Here is a 20,773-nt window from a genome sequence, read left to right on the forward strand (position 1 = left end):
ATCAACATCGAGGCTCTGTCCTCTTCATCAAATATCAATCTCTTCAGGCAGGTCTTTGTACTTGATAAGGTAGTACGGGTAGCACCGACAGCTATCAAAAACTACAAACATGGTGGGCTTGTCAGTGTTGTCCACGCAGGTGTCGTAGAGGTGGAACTGACCGGTCTTGGACTTGAGTGGCGGCGGTCGGCGGTAGCGGGTCTTCCCGAGACTCACCTTCCCCACCAGGACTTTGGCGAGGAACATGTGGCGGACCTCAGCCGTCCCCGACTTGTGTGCGTAGGTGTTGGAGAAGGAAGCGGTGGTGGCGAAGTAGGAGCCATGACCGTGGGACGCTCCGTTGAGCCCGGCCACGCGAGGGTCAAAGTTGTTGTGGCAGATGTCCTCCGAGGACTCTTTGGAGGTCCCGTGGAAGAGATGTCTCTCCAGAGGCTCCTTGGACTTCATGTGCTGCTTCTGCATGTACGCCTTCTGCCTGTAATGACAGCACAGGTACAAGTGTTTCGATGTATGATTCACTTGCATAGAAACCTTAAATATAGACTTACTAGATATTTTTTTCTTTCTAAGTCTTAAGTCTTTAAGTGCGTTCACACCAAACAAAGTGAGTCTGCAGTCTTTGCATTGACTTTGTATGCAATAGACAGTCAGTCTGAAGTGCTGAAATAAGCTTTTAAGAAATCAGATCTTGCTACCAGCTCATTTCTGTCTGCAGAAGAGCTTCATGGTACGAGCAAACAGACTTTAAATTAATACCTTTGGTACTTGTCCCAGTGGAGGAGGTTCTGGACCTGCTGGATGCTGACGATGTCCACCCCGGTCTCAGGCAGACTCTCACAGAACAGGCTTTGGACACTCCGGTAGGCCTGTGTGCCAACCGGAAGGTCCACCAAGCTGTAGTCCTGCTCCGAGTCCAGACACCACGATGGAGGATACCAGGAGATGAACTCCTGCAGAGGGTCCACGCTAAAGTATCCTCCTGGAGGTTCAGGTTCAGGCTCGGTCAGGGTTCCTGTCCTGGGTGTAGAGGAAAAAGAGGGAGGATGTTGATGTGATGAAGAAGAGATATGGTATCTACTAGGTGTGAGTGAGACAGAGAAAGCGGACACTGACTGCAGGTGAGGCCGCATGGATTCGGGGGAGCGGTAGACCGGTCTGCAGCGGATGTTTCTCGTGAACCCTGTGTTGACGTTGGTCTGGATCATGGTGGTGAAGTCCACCTCGTACTCCTGCAAGCGGATGAAGAAGGAACACCCGTTCTCCTTTTCACGCATCTTCTTCAGCAGCAAGGTGGACAAATCCTGATGAACCAACCAATCAACAAGGAGCTGATGAAAAAACAGGCATTGGTTGCAACTTGTAGCTGAGAGAGAGGGGGAAAAAAATAGCATTCACCTTGTTGTACTCCTCCCAGTCCAGGTTGTTCCACCAGTAGATGTGCCATTTACTGGGAAAGTAAGGGTTGTTGACCAGACTGTCGGAGTTCGTCAGTCGTCTGACTGCGTCGTACTTGTATGACCTGTTCAACTCCATCTGGTCAAAGACCAGATTGTAGCAGAGAAACCTAAAGACAGTGTATACATATTTAGTTTTCACTCATCTCCATCAGAAGAGCAGATCTTCTAAAGTCAAAAGCAGAGATCTGCGGCTCCTCTTACTCACCCATCCTTGATGCAAATTTCGTCTTGTCTGACATCGCAGTACCTCCTTTCCAGTAAGAGCTGGGCGTGGGAGGGCACGTCCACCCACAGGTGGGTGCTCACGCACCACAGCTGCCAGTGGAACGGGTAGGGAGTGTGATGCATCTTACATTTCCCCCCCGCCTCACACAAACGCAGGAGGAAGTCGTCACAGATCTGGACGTCGCCAGAGAGCTTGGTGTGGAACGGAGAGGGGCAGGCCCCTACGGACGGCTTGGTGGGCGTGGCCGTCGGGGTCTGGATGGCGGGCTTCTTGGTCGGGGTGCTGGGCTGATGGGCGGGCTGCGGTTGGGTGATGATGAGAGGCAGGGAAAAGACGTGGGAGTTGACGGGCGCAGGGCTCCCGGGTGTGTTCGGCGGCAACTGGGCGCTGTTTGCGGACAGGGTGAGGAGGACGCAGGAGCTCTGGGACTGGATGACCATCTGAGGCTGCAGGACCTTGGAAGAGGGCGCCATGGGCGTCTGTGGCCCGCTGGAAGTGCTTTGGGTTTGGGTGGAAGCGGGGCTCACTCGCCCAGAGGTCAAGGGGGTTAAGTGGACGCCGACGCTGTAGGGGTTGACGTTCCAGGCGACGTCCACCTGCTGGGACCTCACGGCGTCCCACACCGGGAGGCTGGTGTTGGTGTCGGCGGGGACCTCCAGGAGGATGAGAGACGGGCTCAGGAAGGTGACTTTGGAGGATTTGGACTCTGGATTTGGAGGCTCTGCAGCCAAAGCACCCTCCGCCAACTTCTTCTTCTTCCGAAGGTTCGGCATCTCCTGTAATAAAACATTTATAGTAAACAACGTGGAGGAAGATTATATGTTGTTATGAATTAGACCTCAGACCAAGAGTTTTTAGGCTCCATGGAACCAGATTTAAACTATATTTTAAAAACGTTAAACATGCATAATTAGTTGAAACTCAACGCCCGCAGACAAGTAGACGTCTAATATACATCTATGACGCGTATTGTGGAGGTCAAATTTCAAATTGGGAAGTTTAATAGTAACAGAAAGAGAAATGTGTTTTTTTTATCGACGTCCACAAACTAATTAAATCTATCTTTTCCAACACTTTGACCGTCACAACTTTTTAACGTTCAATTATAAAAACACACCCTATTAGCTGTTAGCACTGCGGTTATAACGAGCTAATAAAGGTAATTAACGAGCTAGCCGTACCGTGATTCCTGCTGAGGCCTCTACCGTTGAACCTGGTCGGGGAGACGAAGCTTCATACAAAGTGGAAAAAAAGGAAAGAAAAAGGACACACCTGCTGCTGCAACTTTCCTCACGGTGAAGAAGAGGAGGAGGAGGAGGAGGAGGAGGACGTCGACGTGCCAAGCGAGGAATGGGTGAGGAGAAGGGGGAGGCATCATGCTGTTTAAATACCAATCATTTATCCATTTAGAGTAATTTCACAGTAATGGCACGTATAGATAACATGAATAATGTATATATACAAATATAAATTAAATAAATAAAATATCTATCAAAAATATACATAATATTTGTATATATTAAATATATATATATAAAAAAACCCTAAAAAAAACATATATATATATATATATATATATAGATATAAAAATAGATATGTATTAAATACATATATATGGATAAACAGAATCTTAATATTAAATATCACACATGTAGAGTATGTCTATAGTTCTGTATAAATGTATGTTTATGGAACCTTTTTCCACATTAATACCATTCATCACCCTAAACATGAGAGAAGAACATCGTTCCCATAGTTTCATAGACTTGCTGATTGCACAAAATCAAGGGAAGTCCCGTATTTGCAAATTATTTATTATATTTAGATTAGAATTCTCATAGAAATTGCACATAAAACATTTTATTTTGCAACTAGCTAGCTGGTTTGACATGCACATTCATAATCATGCTACAAACGCTGATCCACGGCACGACAGATACACTTTTGGTTACTTTTTAAACACATTTTGCTATTTTACATGAGTGATTTTAAAGAAATAGCAGGAGCTTAAAGTGCAGAGATCCATTAGTGTACTCAATATGCTTTAAACTGGATTGAACCAGGAAAGAAAAAGGCTGAAACGTGATTTTAGATTCTGAGTGTCTGACATCCTTTAGTGCTGAAGAAAAGCAAAACGTGGAAATGCACTTTCAGAAATATTCCACAGCTTTCACAGAAACCTCCAGCGGCTCCACGGTCAGAGGACACTCCTGGCAGCCCACCCAGAAGTAAGGGAAGACCCTCTCGGTGATGGCGTGCTTGAAGGTGTAGATGTGCGTGTTGTCCTGCGGGTCGTAGAACGCCACCCTGCCCTTGTCGCAGTCCAGCAGCACCCGGATCCTCTGCGGGTTCCTCTTCAGGGTCAGCCTCGTCAAAGGGGAGGTGCCCGCAAAGTACATTTTGTGGTAGAAGTACACGCTCAGGTAGCCGTTCTTCAGCACCGAGGACACTTTCTCCTTCCTCTGGACGGACTCCTTTGCCACGCCGACGACCCACGCCTTGTTGTCGCCCACGTTGACGTCCCAGGCGTGCTTGCCCGAGGTGAAGCTCTCGCGGCCAAGGATGCCGGTGTCGGGGTCGAACCTCTCAGGGTTGTCGGGCAGCTTCTGCTTCTCGTCGCTGTCACAGATGCTGGCGAGGTCCTCAGACAGGATGAGCCACGGGGCGGCGGTGTTGGGGTCAAGGGTCACCGGAGCTGAAGGGAAACATGGCAGATGTCAGCCGTCTCATATTCCGACTGCAGCATCACTTGTGAAGCAGAAATACTCACTGAATTTGACGGTTTTATGCATCTTCTCCCACACTTGGAAGCTCAGAGAGCCCAGGTATCTGGCCACATCGAGGAGCGCCCCGGGAGGCAAAACGGGATCTGAGATGGGACTGTTGACTCTGCAGGGAGCAGAATGAGGCACTTTATGTATCTGGTTATGAATGCAGAGTAAAGAAAGAAAACTTTAAAAAGAAAAAGCTTTTTGTTTTCACCTTGCCAATGTCTTCTTGCATTTCTGAAAAGAAAAAAGAGTTAAAAAAGAAGCTTAAAAGCAAGGCTATTTTTCTCTTAGTATTTGCATTTTATTATATTATACTGATAACTATCAAAATATACTTCAAACTCTTAAATTGCCACCAAAACAGATATTTTTGTATCCTGTAAAAACCCTTTATCGTCCCATCCCTACTGCATTCATTCATATCTTGAAAAACGTACGTGAAGCACGGAGAGGCCCTCCATAGCCATCGCCTCCTCCAGAAGTCTGATGGATTCGGACGTGGACGTTATGTTTCGGTCAATCTCCTCGATCTTCTGCATCACGGCTCGACTCTTCTGCTCTTCCTCCCCCCTCAGCGCCGCCATCCTGGCTTCCTCCTCCACTTCCAGGAAGCTGCGAAGCTTTTCAAACTCCTCCCGGGTCCGTCTCTCCACAAACCGGGCCTGGACCTGAAGTCAAAACCTGCATGAGCACGGAAATGACCAGCGCTGCTTATTAAATAAGTGCATTAAGGTGCTTTACCTGAATACACTCCACGGTATCCTCATATTTTTGCTTCATCTTGTCAAAGTTATCCCTCCTCTCCTGCAACGAGCTGAGAGCAGCCTTCATCTTCTCCTGAGGAAGAGAATGAAGAGAAAGGTCATTTTAAGGCGTCTTTATGAAGCATCTTAAAAACGTTCTGAAGTATTCACCTTCACGTCTACGACAGCCTCGCTGACGGGGCAACAGTCGTGCAGTTTGTGCTTCTTGGAGGTGTGGCAAACCACGCAGATGGGCTCCTTATCTTGCACGCAGTAGAGCTTGAGCCTCTCCCCGTGGCGAGGGCACATCTCCCCCGGATCACAGTACAGCTCGTCCCCGGTCTCCACCTGAGCCTCGCCCTCCTGGACGTACGCCTCGCACAGGTTCTTCAGGGTGAGACTGGGCACGGGGTCGTCCACACTCTGGCTCCTGCACAGGGGGCAGTCGCGTTTGCGAGCCCCCCCGGTCCAGTACTGCTGCAGGCAGGGCGCACAGAAGCTGTGGCTGCACTTGAGGACCACCGGGTCCCGGAAGATCTCGCAGCATATGGGACAGGAGAGGTCCAGCTCCGGGAGCGAGAGCCTGCCCGCCATTCTGACACTTGACACTCCTGTATTTGCTGGGAAAGAGAAAGTGGGGCAAAGGGGCAGACACTGGTCAAACACAGGGAGAGCCCTTCTAAATACCCACAATCCCTCATAGGCTCATTACTTCACACTATGAACACAACTCATCAGCATTCGGTCTTTAGAAGTGCAAACTCCTTAACTGTCAGTTTCCCATGAGAAGTTGGAGGCGAACATACCTCACAGCCAGAGTCCTGTGACAGATACGTGCATAGGAGGCGAGCACTTCCTGCTTCCTGTATTGTTGAGTCATCCAAAGGAGGCGGAGTCTCAGAGGCAGAGCAGGCACTGTTAACCCTTCACTCCCCCTCCCATCTGATTTACAGTCTCAACGTTCCCGAAGGGAGACAGGCGTTACCTTACAGCACACAGCACAGTGTCACTGCATCTGTAGCGCTGTGAGAATCGGTCAAATTATTATTATTATTAATAATTAAATAAATAAAACATGATTCTTTGGTTGAACTGCTGAGTCCCCAAAATCACTGATCTCTGGTTTCATTAGGAGCCACAATATACACTACAATAATAATTAAATAATAGTATATTGCAAATATACTAACAAAGAAATTCACTATCTGGAAATATATTCAAATTATACTAACATCATACTTTTAACTATGTTGTCATAATAACACATTTTAAAATTATTAATAATAGTCCACTTTCTATAAATATATATTATTGTAAAATAAAGTTCAAGTGAAAGTTACGTGTAATTACTAAAGTGCACTTGTGTCGACTTTGTACAAAATATATGCATAGAATTATTATTGTATCAATGCAATTGAAGAACATTTAAAATGTTTATGAATTGGAATAAGCCAGAAGTATAACAGAGCATATTATTATAACAAGTATTAATAGTTTATCACTTATTTATTAGCAAGACCCTCAATACATTTTTCATGACTCATGACACAAACAAAGCCAACTTTATCTTTTTTTTAAACCAAACAATGTATATTAGTACATGCACAGCTACGTACTTAAGTATACTTGAAACTGCTCCATTTTAGCACATACAAGTATACAAAATACACTTAAAATTGTGCTTTTCGACAATTTAAAATCCAACTTAAATACACGTGGTACAAAATGAGTTGTTCCAAAATAGCAACCTTCAAGATTAATCTGTCTGCAAGTACACTCTAGTATACTAAAATATAATATACTTATGTACTAGTGTACCTTAGGAAATATTGCAAATATTTAAATATAACATTTTTGCTCCACTGCTTCTCATTTGACTGGTTTCATAGAGTCCTGTAAACAGCTATATGTCGCCATCTAGTGGCAACAGAGGTTTATATCAGTGTGCAACTAAATACCTGCTGAGTGTATTATGTCGTCCAATAGGGGGCGTAATCAGTTAGCAAATATAAGGTTTAGCTTGTTATGAAGGTTCAGCAGCTTTTTTCCAGCTTTCATTTCCAGCAAACACAACACGTTGTACCGTGCTGCTTTCCATTTGAGGAAAATAAGAACGCTTTTCTGTGTGTTTCTCATTTATAATGTCTGTCATGGTGGTAATATAGTTTATAGTTGTGTAAAATAAAACATTTTATTTCTAGTCACTTTCTATTTTATATAGCTTTTGTATAGTTTCTAATGTATGTTTAATGTATAATGTATGTTCTATGTATGTTATTGCTACTGGATGCTTGAATTTCCTTCGGGATCAATAAAGTATCTATCTATCTATCTATCTATCTATATATCTATCTAAAGTCCCTTTGTCTTATGTTTATCGTCTGCTCTCCCGTTTTCTGTTGCAGTCTTTGAAAATATACACAGAGAAAATGGAGTCTGCTCACTCTTGCTCCTTGATAAATGTATCGCACAACTTCAGGGCATCATTCTGCTGACTGTGTCTTAATATCCAGAGTCCAGTCGTGCTGAGCAAGAACGGCTTCTTCTGCATGGAAGCTCCTCGTCGGGAGCCTGGTAACGTGCTGCGTTTGGCCCCGTCGTCCCTCTCTGGCGTCTGATTAGAGACGCGGAGCTCTACGATCGCTTACATTCTGGAGAGAAACAAAGTCATCCCACTCACAGATCCTCCTACCTTCTTTGAATGCATCGAGAGCCGTTTTGAGACACGTGGGAAAACAAAAGAGTGGGAGCTTTTCTATGGTCTCAACGGGGTCACAGCTGAGCCGGTGGCTTGCAGCTAATGGTGCTAATGTCAAGGGTTAAAAAAAATGGCTTGAGGGAGCTTGTATGCAATGAAAGTAGTTCTGCAGAGGTGTCAACGGTGGAAAGCGATGCAGGGTGGAGGTCGGCCGTTAGAAGAGAGATCCAGGGTGAGATCGTGTGCCAGCTTTTATCGCCTCAGGGCCCAGGTGAGTTCAATCAGATGAACAACCCCTCCGCCTGCTGATGTCGGCCAGCAGCCTCCAACACAATTCACCTTTTTACATGTAATCGTCATGTCATTGATTGCACGAATAATGCTTTGGTAAACTGAGTAAAGTCAAGAGTCTGTACTCGGCCACGCCGTCGCCTTCCAGAAGAAGGTGAGCATTAAGTCGGCTCTCCAAAAGCAGACACTTTTAATTGAGTTTTCTTCACTTGATGGCGCTATAATGGCTTCTGTGATGCCGACATGAGTTTTAGCAACATGCACAGATGGTCTGTTTGTCATCCGTAAAAGAGGGTTTTTTTTTTTTGGTTGAGTTTCCAGCAGATGCTCAGCCTGTTCTTTTCCTCACTTCCCTCCTGGAATGACTCAGAGTCTTTAACGGCATGCTAAGCTGCCGCTTCGGCAGGGTCAATGAAGCACTCACCTCGACACTCATTGTATATGGGACGTCGTGAAAACGCTGTGATGCCTTTGCAAGCCGGCCACTGTTCATACAGTCATTTAGTAATGAGGCAGCAATGCGTTTTATTGTGGGGCAATCACGACAGGTGCTTCGTGGGATGTTGTGACATTGAACGTCGTTAAATTAAATGATGTATTTGTTATTATGCTGCTGCTTCATATACCTTCTTGTCATGTACACATTTGTTTCCCGCAAACGGGATGTGTCGCATAATCTGTTTGCTCGGCATACGGTATATAGAGGACTCAAAGTTTGCATCTATCTTTATTGGGGACAAAGTCAACGTCTTTCTTCGTGTGACACTTTGGATGATGAAGTCTTCCTTTGTACTGAAATGAAACACCATGTGTCCCTGATGTTGGGATTATTTTCCACCAGTAGATGTCAGAGTGCACCCACGTATGGCGAGGCACCGCCACAATAAGGCACTGAACATAAGTGCATCAAAGGGAAATCAAGAGATAAGACCTAAATAATTTTTATTGATTTTGGGAATACCTGCGTTAACTCGGGATAAAGTGGTTAAAACACTCACATCTACCTGGATGTCACCGTCTCCAACTTCTCCCAGCAAATTGGTCGTCAGCCGCTGTGACCTGAGCTAATAGTGATTCATTATTGCTCACACCCTGCTAGTGTTCGGAGATTCATGTGGGCTGAAGGGGAAGGGAGGAGGGGGGGGGGGGGCTGTGTCAGTCTCCCGGCCTCTAATGAGGACAGGCAGGCTAACACACGAGAGAGGCAGCCCCAGTCAGACCTGTCCCTCAGCCTGATACCTTACCCAGAGCCTCCCTTTGACAGATACCCATTTCCTCTCAGGTCGAGTGAAGTAATGATGCAGCTGAGGTGCATTAAAAAAAAAATTAAATATAAAATAAAATAAGATCAATGATCAGTTTCATATTTAATTCATACTCAGACAAGCCTATTTGCAAATGTCTGACAAAAAGTCAATAGTCTGTGCTGGGCTGCGCAGTAAAGCTGGACAGTAAAAAGTGAACTAAAGCTTATGAATTATGGGAGAGAGGGAGGGGGAGAGAGAGACTCCCCAGAGTCCCCTCCACTTCATTATCAGCTGTATGCCTCCACAACACCTCCTCAGTGTTCTGTTGGTTATATAGCCCTTTATTAAAGTCCCCACTTTCTAAGTATGCACACTTAACAAGTTGTGACTAATGTCTTTTTAAATAGTCATTGAATTGTTTACGAGTAACTGAATGCTACTAAAAAAAAAAAGACAGAACTCTCACTTTTGGCCACCGGGGGGCAGCAGAAGCAAACTGTAAAACAAAAACATACATATTATCGCCTTCCACCTCATAATGTGTTCAGGGTGAAAGAAAAGCTCATTTTTGTCTCTAATATGTACAAATATATATTGAGATCACTGCAAGAAGGCAGCAGCTGAGTCAGCGTGTCGTGTGCAGAGGGTTGGGTTTAACCCATTATATATTAAAGACTAGTTTTGTCACAACAGAGGCAAGAGAAAGAGTGGAAAGGGGCATCAGAAGTGCATTGTTCTTTCTGCCACAGGAAGCATTTGATCTTTTCAGAATAAAACACACTGGTGACGCGGTGGACACACCGTTCTCATGCTCTTCACATTGTGACTCAACGATCTCCGTCGTCGCCAGAAGCGGAAATCCTCAAGCACATCCGTTTCATCGGGAGGACGCTTTTCATTTCGCCTCTCTTTCACACATGAATCGAGTGCTCAATATAAAAAACTAAAATCGGATTAAAATGCACAATTTCACGAGGGCTTTGGAGGATCTCACGTGGATATTGAAAGACATCGTAGAGAAGAGAGTTCAGGTCTTTTCCCTGCTGGCTATTTTTAGTGTGTATTTGGAGGTGTGTGGACTGGAAGACATGTTTGCTCACACCCACACACACGTTAACATGCCTACATAAGCAAACCAGGCATTTCCACACAAAAAAACCCAAATGTGCACTGGATCGGAGGTGAATTCGATCTTATTGGAGATGCTGCTGGAAAAGCCTGGGGGCTCAGAAACCTCTTTCAGCCTCTGGAAGGTCGCCAGGCCCGCCAGAGTCACAGGAAAACCACAGTTATCAGTATTTCCCTCCCTTTCTCCTTCACTCTCACTCACTCGCACACACACACACCTGCACACAGCGACCCAGCCCACTGGAGTTTAAAAAGGAATGACATCAATTCAATAAGCCCGGGCTGACGGGGACAGCGCAATACACCACAGCACAGCTGCTCTCTCCATCTCTTCGCGAACCCATTTCCCCTCCTGGCTTCCTCCCTCTCCCTTTAAACTCCAGCTCAGCAAAGCAGAGTGATGACAATTTTGTTTTAGCCGGATGAATCTGCCGTCTGTGATGACCCAAATCTTTATTAGTTTTTTTCCCCCACTGCTCTGCCATTAAAAAAAAGAAAAAAAAAAGTATAGAACGTGTCAGGAAATGGTTTTCAGTGTCTGGAAAATTGCTCACGATCATTTCCTGCTGGAATTGAGTTACGTGTGTAGTTATTTTTTTTTTTATCTCATTAGGGATTCGTGTCATCTTGAGAAGGCGAAGTGGGATATTAACTCAATTGCTTTCAATCCTGTGAAAGACTCGTAGAAAAATGAATCTCGATTAGATCAAATTGTAGCCTTTCAACTCGGGTCTTTGTGGTGGCTCCGCGGGGCCGTTGCAGGGCCAGGGGGGACCCTGCGCTGACCGTCTCTATGTGGGTCATCTGGCTCAGCTAAGGCCAGAGCCGCCTGTCACCATCGATGTGTCAAATCAGCTGTGGCGTGACAAGATAGGCCGCAGGGCTGATGCCAGGGATCTAACATGGCGGAGCGTCATTATCCAGCTCCAAAGCCGCCGAACACTTCCACTAATTGTGATCATCACCTGCACCGTGGCGGACTTTATCGGGGTGTATCAAAATCCACTTTAAGGACTAGAGCAACAAAACGAAAAAAAGCCTGTATGGCGGGTTCTGTTCTTCAGGAACAAATTGGCCCCGGGCTCCCTTTCATTCCATCTACTGGAGGGAGGCCTGGGTCTCTTTAAGGCTCAGATGGATGGGCTTGCTTTGCCAGCACGACACCCAAAGGGCCCCCGTCACGTGATAGCGCACATTAAGAGCTGATCTGGGTGACAAATACCCCGCCCGCGACGGCTCCACGTTGGGGCAAATGCGAGATATGGATTGCTGGATGGAGCTGCAACAATCCCCCACTGACCCCTGAAAGTCCTCTGTGCGTGCACATGTGTGTGTGTGTGTGTGTGTGTGTGTGTGTGTGTGTGTGTGTTGCTTCTGGGAGTGATAAAAGCACAGGACAACACGTGGACGAGTGCGTGATACACATCATTTCACTTGATGAATGAGCCGGTAGCCTGGACAAAAACTGTGGCAGAATACAGAGCTCTGTAATAGATACACGAGCTGCTCAGGGTAGTGGTTTTAAGGCTGCAGACCCAGGAGGTTAAATCAAACGCATCCAAACCGCTTTTCCCGACTTCAGTGTTAATTAACATTCCTGTGGCTGCACATATCAGAATTATTTCAGACAGTGATAATTCCGTGGGATTATATTAATAAATATATATTTTATTTTTTTTATCTTAGCACCAGGTTTGAATGATTTAAATCCTCATCGCCAGAAAAAAGGATTGGAGCTTTTCGCCCGACTTAAAGAGGTGTCGAAAAGTCCGCGACAGCAGTAATCCTGTAATCTGGGCAGTCAGCAGCACCGCAAAAGGTCCTGACTACAGTATGTACAACACACACACACACACACACACACACACACACACACACACACACACACTCGTGGACTGATGGAGAAGCACAGCGCTGCCATTAAGACTACAGCTGCCACCCGCCACACCGGCAACACCACCACCCACATGGCTGCTGTCGTCATCTCCCACCTCGCACTGCTCCACTTTCTCCCAACTCCCACTTTGTCCTCGGGTGAGATCACGGAGCTGTTGGTGTTTTTTTTTTCTTTCTACGGTACTCCTTTTGTCTTTGCGCTTACATTCTTTCACATCTTGTGTTTTACATACAAAAGGTTTAATCTTGCTCATATCTGGGAGGTGTCATTGTGTTTTGGTGGTAGTGCTCATTGTGAGTGAAGAGCCCATAAAGCATTTAAAACCATCAGTTCAGAGGGAAATGTTTTAGAACGGCCGATAAACACAAAGGGAGGTTAAACTTCATTTATCCATATTATCAGTATGGCAGTAATGAGTCCCAATGTTTCAGCTGATAGGGAGAAAGCCTAGTTCCCAACCACATAACACTGAAACTCATGACAAAATGCCTCTTCCATAATAGGAAATGTGGGCTTCAGGTTATTGTTTGGCACAAAATCTCGCAAAGTGCTGACACTCAGAGTCTCTGGCTGAAATGAGGTTTGCAATAAGGGGGGGGGTTCGTTCTTTTAAGCCCTAAAGAAAGGGCGTCGCCACGCCCTCATTGGTCAATAGGGGAACTGCGTCAAGCTGCTGTCAATTCTTAATTAGCAGCCAGCCTCCACACCTGCAACAGGTGGTCTAAGCCTCCAATCAAGTCATGGGCTCACTGGTAAAATATGACCCACTAAGTTTAAATGGCAGCGTAATTACTTTGATCAGTTACACCTGCGATACGTTGGCTGCGTTCTACAGATTGGGGAAAAGGAGTTTGATTTCATGAAAATATTAATCAGAACTTTAAACAATTAACAATACAATAGTTGTTTTGTTAACACATTTTTTTTAACATATCTATTGTTACAGTAATTTATGTGTAACAGTAAAGGTTTATAAACTATAGGTGTATGAATATTGGACTATATCCGTGTGCCTACATGTGTAGGGATACGTGATCATGTGACCATATCATGTTTGTGTGTTTTTAAATCTACAATGAACTGCAATATGGGGACGAAGACCATGTGATACAGCTGAAAGCTCCAGGATAGTCAATAAATGGACCTCAAGTTGTGATTGTTTTGTCCATTGTCCATTGTTTTTATTTTCAGGGTCAATAATGAACTTCCTTATTATTCAAGGTGAAATATAGACCAATTACAGATGAGAAGTGTAACGCACGAGGACCATGCAATGTGGTTGAAAGCTCCAGAATGGAATCGTGGACTTTTGACTACCATTTGGACTACAAAGAGAGAGAGAGAGAAATACAACACTTTCCAGCCACCTGGTGGTTCTTACAACAAGATACTAACATATCCTTAGATCTAGTATTTTACTCCAGCTTGCAGCATCAGAAGAGGACCACGCCGACATATTCTCTGGTCCTGACCTGCTGGAAAATGACTGAATCCTGCTTGTCCTTTTGAACACCAGCATCTTGCTTGCAAGAAGCTGCCGGGCAGAGATGAACACATTCCTCTCGGTAACCAGCCTGTCCCCCTCCCACTCCCTTATGTATCGGCTGGCAGGAAAGATTTAGAGGTCCGGGAAGAGAGGCGCGGACACGTTGCCGGGATACCGGAGGGCTGGATACGTTGATGCTTAAAGATGTACGCTGAATCGGATTACAGTGGCTTGTTTGTACCTTATTAGTCTTGATTTGTACAGGAGGGGGAGGACGGTGTCCCCGGATGACTCAGGGAACTGGCTGCATTTAAATGTCTACAAGGGCTAATAATCTTTATGTCTTCACATACATTTTAATATGCTTAAGAGGGGAGAGGGGGAAAAGAAGCCAGTCTAGAATTGCAGCGGAGAAACTGATAATTTCTTCTTTTATTATCACTGCATATACCCTTATTAATCTGAAGGGTATATCTACAAGTGAGTACTCAATCAATATATTTATAATATCATCCCATCTCAATATTAACAAATATTTACTTCCATCTCAGTGATTATGGAAAACATTGTTTCCTCAAGACGAGGAGACGCGGCAAAGTCTTCGAGTGAAGCCCCGTCTGAGTGCATTTGATGATAGCAATTGCATAATGAGTCTATCCTGAAACTCGGCTGAGATGTTCACAGGTTGAGTGTGGGGGAGTCAGAACAATGTTTGAAGCCTTTGTTGTGGTCCTTCCCTTTTTGTTTTTCCTCGTTTGAAATATTAATAACGTTCGACGATGGCCTAAATCTAATGAACGTCACATGGAGTTGAAGGAGGCTCCGCTCTTGCATCAGCATCTCACAACAGGAAAGCACGACCTTACCTGAACTACAGCATCTTCGTTTTACACCAGGCTCATATGAAGGAGAGACAATAACTCAGATAATCCATAAAATGGCTATCATGTGGCTTATAATAAGGTAGATATCTGTATTGACCCGTGCTGCTATCGTGCTGCACTCAGGGTTTGTGCAAAACATGCTTAAAACCACAGCGGGCGCCGTAATCAGCCATCGATCCGTGGACGGGGTACTTGCTGTATTCAGTCAGGTCTTTTTTCGATTTTGATAAAACAATGATGTATGGTGGGCGACCAGCAGGGGAAACGAGCTGAGATGATTGTTTTGTTGGCGTTCCCTCCCTGACCACGGCGCGCCCTCGGTGAAGGTCACGCCTTATTGAGTGTTTGGCAGCACTTGTGACCATAACCACAGGCGGAATAGTGTTATCGATCATAGCTGTTTGCCGCCGGGGAGTTTTATATTTTCACACGGCTCCCAAATATATACGGAGAGAGGGGTCGTTGAAAATCTTGGAGGTGGCACAAAAGCTAATCCGTCAGGGGGAATGCATTTTAGTTTTTTTGTTTTGCAGGCGCTCGTTCGGGGAACCCGCTGGAAATGTGGCTTGTAAAGTCTCATTATCATAATGCCGGCAGACAGGAGTGGAGATTCGATTGAATTTAAGTCCACAGGAGTAGTGGCTGTGAGAGGGAGACACCATGAGCTATATAGCCTGTATTAAAGTTTATTATAGTTATGATGAAAATACCTTTTTGTCATATTTGCTCAACGTTAGCCTGATGGAAGAACAGAAGATAATCTGTGGTTCCTCCTTTTAGTGTTCCTGATGGCATTTCAAGGTTCCACCGAAGGAAAACGACCAATCAGAGCCGGACGCAGCACTTGGTTATACAGCGAGCGGATGGCTTGTTACGCGAGTCCCCCATATCCCCCCCATGGGATGTCCTGGGGGGGTGAGGGTAACAAGGTTACATTTTTTTCTCACTGGGAATAAAGGCATCAATCAATCTCATTGTAGTGTAAGTTCAGGTTTTTATGAAATATCAACACGGAGGCTCCGTAGTCCAAAACAAGACAACCGCACCTTGATTACTTCTTTCACATACCAGAACCATACCTTCCTTTCTTACCTTTCACAATAAAAGCCCCATTTCATCGTTTATCCCTCACACCCCATGTGCGTAAAAAAAAAAAAAATAGATTTTTGGATTTACCATTGGTTGTTCAACAAAAGATATTGGCTGGTTTTAAAAATGCTTTTGTAGATTCACACCATGAAAAATAACTAAAAATGAATATTGACTGCAAATAGAAAATACATTTTACTGAACAAAAATAAATAAACCTGCCAGTGGAAGAGAAATGCTTGGATATATTTTTCTCCAATTCCCTCTCAATAGTGCATGAAAGGTTAAAAATGAAATAAGTATACATAGTACATTGTTTAAATTGATGCAAATAACTGCACAGCCAGATAGGGATTCATTGGGAATTGATTTCCCCCCGATGTCCTCTGTGCTGGGCAGACAGATTCAGACCTCTCCACAGTGAGTGATCTGCATGCTCCAGCCAGTGCTTCGGTCAGTAGTTTGCAGGCTGTCAGCCTCTTGTGATGGATGGTTATGGGGTGTTAAAGGTCAAAACAGTCTGGCCTAACCCTCTCGCACTGGGGCTATTCGCAACCTCATTAAGTGGAAATCACAGAGCTCCTCTCGGACCAGACGCTTTCTCATCTGTATTCTAGGAGACACTAATACAGACATCAATGTGGCTGGCGCTCTGCTCCGTCTGCTTGGCTGAAATTGACCCAAATAAAACACAAATGAAACACATATCACTGCTCGGGCGATTTTTTTTCCAGACGGTGCCAGTCATAAAATGTAACTCGCAAATGCAAACAGCTCAAAAATGCTCAATTTTTAATGCTATGATCAATATTTATGCAAGCCGGAATGAAGTTAAAGGCTTATCTTATAAAAATAACATTCAGAGAAGTTTTCGAGGGGAAATTAAAAGTGCATAAAAGATGTCGCATTTGTGGTTAAACTTACAAAGCCACTCATCCAATTACTATAATGCAGCCCATTTGGGAGGGCCGCATTGTAATGCACCATGTTTAATGCTTGCTAATGGGAATACAGAATTGCTGTACCTCGGTGATAGATGAAAACTCATCAGTAAGCATCAGGCATGGGCCGCTGCAATGCAAAGGCTAATCTTCATACTTTATCTCTGCAGGAATGTCCATTTCCATCCGTGACGAATTGTTCGTCGCCGAAGCAGCCGCGCGTGGCTTCATTAAAAATGGATGTTAATCAAAACGAGTTTGGAGTAGTGTGATCAAAGTTAAGTCCCTGTTTACACAGTCGACTTTGTCTCGTCCCCGATGTGAATCGGACGGCTTGTGCCTTTCAAATGCTGCTGCAGCGTCTTGGAATTTGAAAAATGCACCCTCTTACAAACAAGCAAGCATTCATCAAGATTGATTGCATTTTTTCAACTGAAGGAAATAAATTGACTTCTGCAAATGCTGCAGGTAGACTGGAGCGAATCCTCAAGTCTGATTAAAAGACCAATAATTCCCTGCTGTTTTCTTGTTTTCAATAACGTGCTACTCGAGGAAGAATCGGCGGCCTGCAGAGCGCCGGTTGCAGATGGTCTGAGCTGTGATGTCAGACGGACTTTTATTTACTTTACCACCTCCCCTGGATTGACAGTGAGCACCTGCAAAGGGCAGGACCAGCTGCCCGCTAAGCTGATGTGTGTTTACACGCCTGGCCGACTCGGAGAGAAGCCCACGACTGCAGAAATGAGGCCAAGGGGGCCCCGGTGCCAATCACAAACACTTGAGCTGTCTCACTAAATCCCTCCAAGAAGAGAAAGTAAAAAAAATAAAAATAAATCGAGACAAAATCCATCACTTTTGCATACGGCCCCCATCACCCAGATGCTGTCTCATTATTGGAAGTATTACTCAATTCTTCTTCTTTTTTTTGGGAAAGGGTTGACTTGCAGCTGCGGCTCAACCTCTCTCCTCAGTCATCTGGTGGGGATCGCGGGTGGTAATTTATTTTCCCATCGATCGCGACTGCAGGCCCTTCCGAACACCGACTGGCGATCAGCTGGAGTGAGACAGAGGTGTTTTATTATGAGGGTATCGACTTCTATCTAAATTCACTTAAGTACTACAGGTAGGTCATCTTTGGGAAGCGCTCCGAAGCGAGTTGACGATCAGAGCGAGTAGCGTCGCCTTGGATCGGGATGTTTGTGTGGAGCCGGATGGTCCTCTGGCTGACAACGCTTCCCTTCGCGGTTCCCTCGGAGGAGGAAGGTTCGGCGTTTTGGTCAGAGAGCTGTTTCCCCGTCTTTCTTTCTCTCAATCAGCAGATAAAGGAGCAGTGCAGTGCCAAGCAAATAGCCCACCGGCTACAGACGAGATGACAGAGAACAAATCAAACAGGAAGTCGAGTGCACCCTCGGGGGGGTTCAAGCTCCATCAGTGATAGCAGAGAGATCCCAGGCAGGTTTGATCCTCGCCCCCTCTGCCTCGGCACTAATCCCATTGTTAAAGGTGACTGCCGGGAACGCCGAGACGCTCCGAGCACAAGCAGCTCTGTGTTTTTTGTGTGTGTGGATGATGACACAAAAGTAACTTTAAGCGAACCGTGCAAATGATATGCCATTTAAGTTTTTCTCACCTCTCTCACTCCGGCCCTCTCTGTAGTTTCCTTCCTCCACAGCACTAATTGGCCTCAAAGCTATTGTGTACCAGGCGTGCACTTTCTTCCTCCTTGAGAATTTGGTTTGTTTTGACAACGGAAAGTCTGAATCGTTGAGTTGTCTTTGAGACCCCGGAAATCGGGAGGAATGTATTTTCTGTGGAACGAAATATGGAAGGCTGTGTTTATTTCAGCAAAGCAAATACCCAGAGGGGGGAGAGAAAGAATCCATAATCCCAACAACAGTTAGGAAGCACTATATGTCTTGTTTAAAAAAGTAAGGCAGACAAACTTCTGGATCCTTTTTGGCATTTGACCACCTCATGGTGAGGTTTCCAATGTACTAGCAAATAGGATGTTTGAAGACCAATCACTGAGATATGATAAAAGTTTGTTTTTCCCCACAGCTGTGGATATTTTTCTAATAACCGACTAACTACCGTGCTGCGAAGGGCGCCTTTCCCTCTACCCTGATTTTTTGTTTGAACTACGGCTTGCTTGACGCTTTTACACATTTTCAATTTCTGTCATCATCCCTCCTACCAGATCACGTACTCGATTATCTGCAACGTTCACCATCAAATAACTACATGAAGCATCGCATAGATTTTCTACTTCCAATCTAAGCCTTCTCTCTCTTTTTTTCCCATCATAGCGTAAGTACATTTCATCGTATAGCGTAAGATTGAAAAGCCATTAATGAGAACATACGCGGGCCATACCGGGGAACACAGAATTAAGCCATCAGAGATTAATGAGTTTTCGGGGGGGAAGCGTATGGAGGCAGATAAACGCTGGGGCGACAAGGCCAGACTGTTGGCTGGGAGACGAATCGGGCAGAGAGCTGTTTTTGCCAACCATGTCACGCTCCGCCAGCCACGCTGGAGTGTTTTTGGCTCCTTCAGATTAATTGTCAGTCATAAATTAAGTTCTGCTGCGTTTCAAACAGGACAGCCGGGACGGGGGGCTTTCACCGACATACATGAGAATAGGAGAGGATGTGTTTGATTTGTCTGGTTGGAGTCGCATTGAGATTCAGCTGGAAAAAGTTCTGAGGCGTCGTACACAGGAAAATGAACCTTGTACTGTATCAGATTTCCATTTGTATGGCGGGTAGGAGACTCCGCAGTCTGTCGCCCAAGAGTAACTGAAAATTTGACATCCTCTACCTATACCCGGGGGATCACTGGCTTCCAAGTATGAGGGAACCACATTATCATACAAAAAGTATCTGGCTAATAAATCAGCATTCATTCATTGTCAGTCTGATTATCTCACCAATCAATACATTTCCAGCATCACAGTGCTGATGCTGTGCTGAAGTGTATGACGACTAATTGGCATTAAAGAGATTTTAAATTGAGATTAAATACTGCATTTAGGACTGAATAGCAATTGCAGCGGTGGTCTTGGAAGCATTAGAGGTAAAGCTTTGCTTCTGACATTGAAAATGTGAAAAAAGAAAAACACCAACCAAAAAAAGGAAAACATGCCAAATCGAATTCCAAGGGGAATGCCAAGTATGATTTTTGGAAAGTAAAAAAGACTCTTGCCTTTTATTAGCGAGGGCCTAGAAATATTAATATTAATATTCAACAAAGAGCTTATGCTTTACGAATGAAACTGAGCTTCTCGCGGAATTAAATGGCTGTAATGGGACATCCATCCACCTCATGCTGAATAAAGGTTGAGCTTTCATAAGAACTTGTGATGGGAATTGACTCCCGAGGCTGAAGTAATCAATGTTCTTACAGTAATATGAAAGGGAGCGAATACTGAGCGAATTATATCGAGGGAATTATTGAGCGCTTTAGCTTCTTTCAGCTCATCATTTTGACTTTTCCGACTTTTACTATTATGATCACTGCTCTCATCAACTGAGCTTTCAGTGAGCAGCATAAACGACTCGTTGGTGAACATAATGGAGCAGATATCGCAGCCAATCACCACAACACACCACAACTTTACTGCAACTTTACTGTGATTGGCCCTCTACCGCCACAGCAACTTTCCCATACAACCAGGCTCATCTGCACACGGCATAGAACAGGGAGATATCTAAGCCGGCAGCTAGCAGCTAACGGTGCTAACAGCAGTAACGACGGCAACAATGCTTTCAGAGCTAAAAGTGGGGAGGAGCTTCTCCGGGGGATGGCGTTATCAGCTGTGATTAGCCACTTGATGGGTATCGAAAGAAACACGTCAAATGCAGCTTGTTCAGTGTTTGTGAGTTTCTACGTACCAATTTAGCTAAATCGCGTTTC

General features: G+C 45.0%; 2 protein-coding genes across 2 annotated transcripts; both read right to left on the reverse strand.

Moving 5' to 3' along the window:
• Positions 1-19: 19 nt before the first annotated feature.
• LOC311032204 (protein mono-ADP-ribosyltransferase TIPARP-like) lies at positions 20-2,456 on the reverse strand (the record flags this gene model as incomplete). The annotated part of the gene is made up of 5 exons (XM_084038839.1): positions 20-475; positions 757-1,017; positions 1,114-1,301; positions 1,396-1,564; positions 1,663-2,456. The coding sequence occupies 5 exons, from the start codon at positions 2,454-2,456 to the stop codon at positions 28-30; spliced, it is 1,860 nt and encodes a 619-aa protein (XP_083894965.1). The 3' UTR covers positions 20-27.
• A 1,027-nt stretch (positions 2,457-3,483) lies between these two features.
• On the reverse strand, positions 3,484-6,065 carry LOC311032012 (E3 ubiquitin-protein ligase TRIM35-like). Its single transcript, XM_084038617.1, has 7 exons — positions 6,004-6,065; positions 5,369-5,817; positions 5,196-5,291; positions 4,892-5,122; positions 4,666-4,688; positions 4,454-4,572; positions 3,484-4,378 (listed from the first exon to the last, which is right to left on the reverse strand). Exons 2-7 carry the CDS (start codon positions 5,789-5,791, stop codon positions 3,834-3,836), a joined length of 1,437 nt encoding a protein of 478 aa, XP_083894743.1. The 5' UTR covers positions 5,792-5,817; positions 6,004-6,065; the 3' UTR covers positions 3,484-3,833.
• Positions 6,066-20,773: the final 14,708 nt, after the last annotated feature.

Source organism: Eutrigla gurnardus (genome assembly GCF_963514095.1).
Source record: "Eutrigla gurnardus genome assembly, chromosome: 21".
Taxonomy (NCBI): Eukaryota; Metazoa; Chordata; class Actinopteri; order Perciformes; family Triglidae; genus Eutrigla; species Eutrigla gurnardus.